This window comes from Carlito syrichta, unplaced genomic scaffold, assembly GCF_000164805.1.
Source record: "Carlito syrichta isolate Samal-C Ts95f unplaced genomic scaffold, Tarsius_syrichta-2.0.1 Scaffold289015, whole genome shotgun sequence".
NCBI lineage: Eukaryota > Metazoa > Chordata > Mammalia > Primates > Tarsiidae > Carlito > Carlito syrichta.
Window position 1 is genome coordinate 254,142 of NW_007233111.1, and position 8,832 is coordinate 262,973.

Below are 8,832 nucleotides of genomic sequence, written 5' to 3' on the forward strand. Positions count from 1 at the left end.
CCAAAAAAAAAAAAAAAAAAAAGAAAGAAAGAAAAAAGAAAGAAAGATCATTCTTGAGAAGTCCTGATTAAGTAATGCTATTACTAAATGCTATTTTAAGCAAATCTGGAAGTATTATGCTCATCATGCTTCCATGCCCAATGCCTAGTAATGCAATTCAATACATCATGTGTTTTCAACCCTTATTCAAGACAATTTTAAGACATAAATTTAATTAATCAGATCAGGTAATCAATACTTAATAAGCACAAGCCCTATACCTACCACTGACTAGGTTCTGGGAGCTTAATGATAAAAGACAATTTCTCCTTCAAATCAGTTGAATCTAGAAAGTTTAAGAAGCAAATCTCAAGTTCAACATGGGAAATTTACCTTAATCTCTGAAAATTTAAGTTTATTAGGAAATGTAACAGATGAATGATAAAAGTCAACATCATCAAATTATTTATAAGCTTTTTCATAAACATGATTTCTATTTGATGTTGACTAAAAACCATGAGAGGATAACTTATTATGATGTCCATTTTCATGGGTAAATTTAAGATTAGGGAACTTAAATAATTTGGCCCAAAGTAACAGATAAAATAAAGAGCAAAGATAGACCATAAATCTGTCTTTCCATTTTAAACTCCTATCATTATTCCATCATACTTTATTGCCATGAGATAAACCTTCATCATTGACCACTACATCAATATAGATTCTTTCAAACATACTGCTCCCTTCTCGTAGTCTGCCGTAGCATATTTTTAGGATTATAATACATGTAAAAGGATGCATACAAAAATTATTTCAGATTCTCACAGAGACACTATTGCTTCTTAGACTGCCTCAAATATATAGTTTCTTAGTCTTTCCAGGCTTTTTTTGAAATATGAATCTGAGGAAGAATAAGGCTGTTTTGGCCTTAACTGCTACTAGTACACAAAAGTCCTTTTATTCTATATCATCTTTGTGTCAAATCCCTTGCATTACTGCTAGCTGCCTCCAAGCTTGCCAAAATCAAGAACTTGGATAAAATCTAGCTGGCGGAAATTCAATCCAGGCAAGACAAAAGTGATGCTGATAGGCAGAAGTATTTAGAGTAAATAAGGAGAAGTGCTGTTTCACTGGCAATCGGGACATCATACCCACCAAACATAAACAGCTTTGTGGTGTTACTGGACTCTGTTGCTTCTGGACTTCCTAACAGCTACTGTGGCTGGAAATGCCATCTTCCATCTCCAGCTGGCTTGAAGGCTGCATACTTTCTTCCAAATTAAGATTCTGCCACAGTGATGTACACATTTGTCATATCCAGCTGGACTACTATAATGCGTTCTAGCTGGTTCTCAATATACAAAACGACATAAACATTACAGACAACAGTGTAAAGTAATTTACTTGTTGGGAAAACTGGCCATCAAAATTAGATGCATGTTTGGGTCTTTGGACAGGCCCTGTGGCTGTCATGTCTAAAAAGGAACATGAACTTTAGTCGCTAAAGACTAAATCACATCATAGGCGATATCCAATTAACCAAATGCTCAGAACTTTGTAATGAAGACAGAAACAATTGATTAACTTGAAAAGAGAGAGAGGAAAGAAAATGCCAAAATCATAACATCATATAGACAAAACCTTTGATTTTTAGTCATGGGTTTATTTGCCTACATGTCTTTCAGAACAAAATTTTTGACTTATAATCCTAAATATGTCATTTTGAATAGATCAGCATTTATACACTTCACAGTACATCTTTCCTCACTGAAAACAATTAACATTGTATTAAGTGTAAAGTTACCTGCAAAATTCATCTTGTCAAAATGCCACCTTAAGATAAACCCACTATCCTTCACTAATATGAAAAACTGTAACTATCAGTGCATTTTTTCAATGAATTTTTTTTCTAAATTTTGATTCCCAAAGAATGTGAAAACTTTGATAAAGAAAAAAAGTGTGTATGCGTGACTATAATTTTCCCAATTGGATTAAGGCTAAATGGCATAATATGTGATTTAGGGTAAAGGTTGGAAAGCTTTTTCTTTAAAGGTCCAGATAATAAAAATAATAGGCTTTGCAGGACATACAGTTTCTGTCCATCTTCCCGTGTAGCAAAAAATCAGCCACAGATGGTATGTAAACACGTGGGCATGACTATGTTCCAATAAAAGTTTCTTTATAGATATGGCAAATTAAAAATGAAAAAATCTAAAGACCATTCTTTCCTTGTGAGCCAGCAAAAATCAGTAGCAGACTTGATTTAGTCCATGGACCATAGTTTGCTGACCCCTGCTCCATGGAATTACATTAAACAAGACATAACATTCAACACCATCAAGACCTAAATTCTTAGCTCTGCCGCTATTCTTCCTGGAGGCCTTGAGCAAATTATTTAACATATCTCAGTTTTCCCCCCTGTAAAATGGAGTGAATAACATTCGGACCCTTAGTGAGTTATTTCAAATATGAACCGTAATAACACATTTCAAAAAATATACAAATTGTACTTAGTAAGTGTTCAATAAATATTATGAGTATGCATTACTATTCTAAAGTTAACTCCTTTAGTTTATTTCACTGAAAGGATTATAAAATTAGCTCTTTTATGTTTAAATTTTCAAAATTATATTTTTAAGTGTCTAGATCGTCTCTTCTCAAAGGAGGGAACCAGATTTGCCCAAAGATGTCCAAGCACATTTGGAACAGGCCAAATGTGCGAGCAATCTAGCTTTGCAAAATCTGCCTAAAAGCCCAGTGGAATTTCTATGGTCATCTTGAGCACATACACGACAGTAATCCTTTCCCAGAACCCTGGGCAGTAATCCTTCCCAAGAACCCAGGTCATGAGATGCTGAGTTTAACACAGCCCAGGAATTTGTCTTCCTCCCCTAGTCCTTCTTAGGTTATCTATCACCTTTGTCCCAAGAATTTGTCTTTCATCTACCTCCCTGTCCTTCTCATCTATGTAACTGACCCATCCCTCCAGTTACCAGCCCACCTTTGTCTATGTGCTTGTGAATGACCCAACCCATTCATTCTGCAGTCAGAGATGCGAGAAACCACCCCATCACCATGGCGACAGCAAGGAAAATCTTAAAAGCCTTCAACCTCAAGCCGTCGGTGCCATGTCTTCTTCAAGCGCCTGGCTGCTTCTCTCTCTTGAGAAGTGAATCCGCTCTTTTCTAATCTACTTACTAAGTAAATGCTCTTTTCTAATTTAATTTCTGTGCAATTAATTCTTCGCAAACCCGAGGCACGGGCTCAGCTCAACCACCTAAAAACACCTACCCGACTTCTGTCTTCCGTTGTCAATAGTTCCTCCTCCATGCATTTATCCAAAACGTCTCTAACCAGTAGCTTGTCCACAAGAGTGGGCTGAAGGAGGTTCAGCAGTTGGAGGCATTCGTCATGGGCGTTCTCGAGTGATGGAGAGGGCAAGTCAGTGAACTCTGGGTTCATGTAGCGGGCGGCTAAATGATTGCCCGCTCTCTGGAGGGCCTCCACGAATTCCCGAGCCCAGCCATGTTGCCAGACCCCATTCTCCAGGGTGCTCAACAGCAGCTCAACTGCCTGCATGTTGCCGCACGTGTTGGCGGTCCTTAGGATCTGCTCCTTCACGTCTGCGGGCAGAAAGGTCAGGTAGTCCAGCACAGGCTCCACCTGGATGTACATTTTCATCCTGGTCCTGAAGCATGAGATGAGATGGCGGAAACTCTTGTCTGTGGAATATCCATTCGACATCTTTCCTTCTCAGACAAGGGAGCGGGCTCTTCCAAGTGGATGGTCAGGTTGCTGTTGACTGCTGGACAGGTGCAAGTGTATCAGCTTCCAGCTTAGAGGCACAGGGTCTGCCGTTCTGGCTCTGTATCTGTCAACGACGAGGCTACAAGGAAGACTCTGAGGCCGGAACGCGGGGGTGCGGTCGCACCTGGGCACCTGAGCAGGTGGGCAGGGGGCGGCGCTCGGGAACCGGGCTGTGGCAGGTGCGGGCTGGCGGGTGAGGTTCTCCGGGCTGCGGTGCGCCCCCAGGAACGGCGCCGGGACGGGGTACGGGCGACGCGGCTGCACTCTCGGGTCGGAGCTCTGAGTCCAGCTTTCTGCCAGGCACTTCTTACTGTTTGCTTGACTGGTTTCTGTTTCGATTCTCTGCTCAGGACTTTCCAAACGTAATCTGTCGGGCGGAGCGTGTGTTTGGTCGGGGAGGAGCCATCCTTGGGTGAGTGCAGGCAAGGACAGGACTTTGGTCAGGGGCACCGTGGGAAACAGAAAAGGAGAGTGAATTCTCTGTGCAGGGAGTAAGACCAACGCTCTAGCAAAACTCCTACCGAGGATCGTCTTCCCAGCGGGATTCTGCCTTAACATTCAGATCCCTTGTCAGCTAAAATGCACAGGGCATAAAAGCATGTGATTTGGGACTTTCCATGGAGAAGTGAAGAAAAACTGCCACAGTCGCCCCCCACCCCAACCACCAGCGAAGTGAGCAGGAAGGAGTTGTGCTGGGCTGGTAAATGCAGACAGGTCTGACCCAGTCAGGATGGTGCGACTACAAGAGACGGGTGGAGAGGTAAAGCTAAGAAAACATCTTTCCCGAATTGTGGGGAACCCAATAGGGAGTCACCTCTGCGCTCTTCCTAATATAAATCTGGCCTCCTGTGGGTTCCCAAGAACTAATTTATTTTTCTGAGTATGAAAAAGTGAGAGTGATAAACAGTTAACTTCATTGCCGCATGCTTAGATTGTATTCATAAATCTTTGACCAGGACCTGGTAACAGAGGCAGAGGGACTTTAACCACCAACTCAGCTCAGGAGGAAGCCAAGACTGAACATTTCCTAGCTCCCCGCATGTAAGTTCCCTATATTCTTTAATATACTTTCCTTTAATAAAACAAAACAAAACAAAAAAGTCCCCAACAACTTATTTTTGATATAGCTGCCATTCTTTTCTTGGATTCAATACAGCAAGTTTTGGCTGAAGCATCTAGGAACTTAATTAGCAACTAATGTACCAACTTGTAGTAAACATCAACATTTGTCTATGTCATGAGAGGAAAAAAAACACATTCACACTGAAAAATGGCAGCTTAACTTCAGTACAGAAGCCACATAAATGTGAGTCCATAAGGTTGCTACTCACTAAGAAGGCAATCTGCAGTCATGGGTGACTGTGGGTGGTAGTATATATGAATTATAATCAGAACCACATGGTCTAGAGTTATAGAAAGGAAGGAGGGATCATATAGGCTATCAAAAAGACATGTAGCTAGGCCTTTTTCTACCCCAAAGGATTGTAAATAGGGACATATTTATATAGTAACCAGAACAATACAACAAGTAGACCCTTGATGATTTGTCTCTAGAGAGTTTTTAGTTGACTCTACTAGCTGGCCCAATGTCAAGTACCCAGTGAACTCTGTTGAAGTATGAAACCATGGTCTTGCAGATACAACTGACTCATACAGTTTTGTTGTTGTTGTTTTGGATAAATGTTTCTTTTTAGAATCTTACTTTTATTTATTTATTTAATTTTGTGAGTTGACTTTGTACTCAGAAGAGAATCAAATGAGATATTTCTATAAATGTATGAATTATTAGTTCTAGGTATCAGGTCTAAGAAGATATGTTTTAGGGCTATTGCAAAAACATCCCCACTTCTCAGCTGCCCATGGATTTTATTCAATATTTTAAAGAACAAACCAAAAAACATTGCATTTCCTGTCACCTATCCTTCTGTCCTTTTGTTCCATACACTGGAGAATGAGAAGGGATTCCTGATGAAATATTCCTCAGGAATGTGTGTTAGGTGATTCAAATGTTTCACTGTTCCCATGTTTGCAAATGACTATGAAAATGCCACATGTATTGATTATTTGGGGGTGGGGTTACACATAAATGTCAAGTATGTGAATTAGCAGATATAAAATCCATGAATAATGAATATTAACTGTCCTATCATTTGAATGGTTTGAATATGTCCTTTCAAAAATTTGTGTTGAAACTTCATTCCCAGTGCAGCTGTGTGAATAGGTGAGGCCTTTAGGAGACATTAGGCCATGAGGACTCTGTTCTTGTGGGTGGGAATAGGATCTTCTTAAAAGGGCTTGAAGGAGTGAGTTCAGTCCATTTTGCTCTCTGTCCTATCCACCATGTGAGGACACATTATCTTTTTTATGAGTTGAGGTCTGCACACTGGCGTGCAGTGGCCCGATCATGGCTCACCACAGCTTTGACCTCCTGTGCTCAGGTGATCTTTCCACCTCAGCCTCTGAGTAGCTGGGACTACAGGCATGCTCCACCGCACCTGGCTAATTTTTTGATTTTTTTGTAGTGATGAGGTCTTGCTATGTTGCCTAGGCTGGTTGTGAACTTCTGGGCTCAAGCAATCTTCCCAAAGTGCTGGGATTACAGGTGTGATCCATCGTGCCCAGCTTAGGGCATAGCATTTAAGGAGTCCTCTTGGAAGTAGAGACTGACACCCTCACCAGACACTGCCTTGATTTTAGATTTTCTATCCTTCAGAACTATGAGAAAATAAATTTCTGGTTTTTTAATAAGTTACCTACCTATCCTCAGGAATTTTGTGGTAGCACAACAGATTGAGATTAACTAAGTATGTATGGTTTCCTGGCCTAATCAGGAGAATTTGGAAACTGCTTTGTAGACGTCTTCCTGAATCATTCATCATAATTCAGTTTGGCCAAGGTTATGATATAAATGAACACATATTTCCAGCAATTTACTAAGGGACATGTTGCAGTTTGGAACATTCATCTGCCACATCCATTGAACTGGGTATTGTCACATATTTGCTTAGCACAAATAAAGCCTATTGCATATTATGTAAAATACATAACTTCATGGCAGTAGCACCCTGGACACTTCAAAACATAAATCCTCAGCTAATATTTGAGAAAAATTGGATCACATATTAATTCGACTGAAAAGGCCACCTAATGTCTGCAAACTGAAGAGAAAGTAGCAAGTGCTGGAAATCTGAAACAGTTACTTTTGAAGAATTTATGCTCACCTCATGCCTAACTATTACATAGGTCCTTGGAAGTTCCCCAACCTACTGGTTCAGCAAAGAGAATGAGGGACTGAGGGAATAACTCCTATATCATTAAAAAACCTGACTTACTTATAGTAAGAAGCTGGAGTTTCTTATACTTACTTTTATCAACCATGAAGAGGGAAGTTAGGGAGATTATCAAGCAATTAAACTTCCACACAAAAAATAATTCACAGCCACTTTTATTACAAGTTTATCAGGCCCTAGGTGGCTAACATTTAAACTAAGGAGACAACGTGACTTGATGTATCACTAGGAGGATGATGAAAAGAGTCTCTATGGGCTCCTTCTTACTCCAGAGAGGTTAGATTTATTTGGGTTTTATATTTTATATTTATGTATTTTTGGAAAGAAGTTTGAAAGTCTCTGTGCTAGGGGATCAAAACATGACGTATAAAGAATTCTAACAAAAATAGAAATACTGTGTCAGTGTTTTCTTAGACTGCCTCACATTTATATAGACTCAGCAAACAGCAATATGAGTTCAGACTAGGCAGTTGCCTTTACCACCGATTTCTCACAGAATCAAGTATTAGAAAAGTGGCCAGACTCTGGAAACTGTATACAATTTTGTTGAGGGAGGGAAAGGGACTTCAATCATATTATGCTGCTACTATTATAAATGAAAGAATGAATGAGTAAATTCAGTAAGTGAATGAAAAAATGACACACCTATCTATTGAGGTCACAAATTTTATCACATTTTATAATGTAAAATATACCACATTATGAAATATACATATTTTTGGTTATTTTTAATATATTTTTTCTTATCTAAATTCCTAATTAATAGTGTGCATGTTGTCTTTGACTGTCTAGTGAGTATTTGTGTGGAGGGCATAGAGATTTAGCAGTTCTGGGTAAGCTTGCATAGTTTTTCCAATTCTTAGAACTCATGCAAAATTTTGGAACTCATTTAGCACACATGATTTCATTTCATTCATTCTTTCTCCTTCAAACGCAGTAAAAACCCAAAGACAGACATATTTATACTATTTGAGAGAGTTTTCTCTTTTTAATTACAGAGTAGTCTAAATTATTTTATTGCTCCAAATGATCTATTTAAAACACTTCAAGATTAAAGATTTGTTACTTTAATATATAGGCAAAAGTAAATAAAACTGGAGGCATGGACTGTGAGTGATATCTGATAGATATTCCAGAAATGCTTTACTCATTTCAGGAACATACTGCTCATGTGCTCATAAATGTTATGCATGCTTCTACTTAGAGATTAAGAATAATATGAACATTTAATATGTGTGGAACACCTACAATGAACTATAGGGAAGACCTGAAACTCTTCTCAAAAAAAAGAAATTCTTGAGACTGACAAGTTCTTTGATGGGGCCAACTATTGCCTAAGGCTTATTTCACTCCCTGGAACCTGATCGACATGGTGTCTTCTCTGAGGAGCTGGCAGTCACACTACAGCCCAGGCCAAATCCTAGACATTACTGTATTTGTGCTATTTGCAGAAAGGTAGTGAGTGGGAAAGCCTTCCTTGCTTCTTTCCTGAGGCTTCTCTGTACTGTACTCACAGATGATGCTTTCTCTGCCGCCACCTTGTGGAGTTTTAACTATTAATTCTTAACTGCATTGGAATGGATTAAGCTGATAGCAATTAAACAAAATTGTAACTATGTACAATCATAGATTTTTTTTGAAAGTAATAGAAAAGGGAGGTAATCTGTATTTCCCAATGGGGAGATAAAGCCATGGCTATTATAATTAGTTTAAACTTAAAATATATATTTATAAAGGCACAAAAGGTAACATTCTA

General features: G+C 39.1%; 1 protein-coding gene across 1 annotated transcript in view; it reads right to left on the reverse strand.

Annotated features, from left to right (window-relative positions):
• The window catches only part of IFIH1 (interferon induced with helicase C domain 1), a 52,011-nt gene extending 47,886 nt beyond the window's left edge, over positions 1-4,125 (reverse strand). The window contains exon 1 of the mRNA XM_008054080.2: positions 3,271-4,125. Coding sequence (XP_008052271.1) covers positions 3,271-3,723 — 453 coding nt within the window. The 5' untranslated portion in view covers positions 3,724-4,125. The remainder of the gene's footprint in view (positions 1-3,270) is intronic.
• Between the last annotated feature and the right edge of the window lie 4,707 nt (positions 4,126-8,832).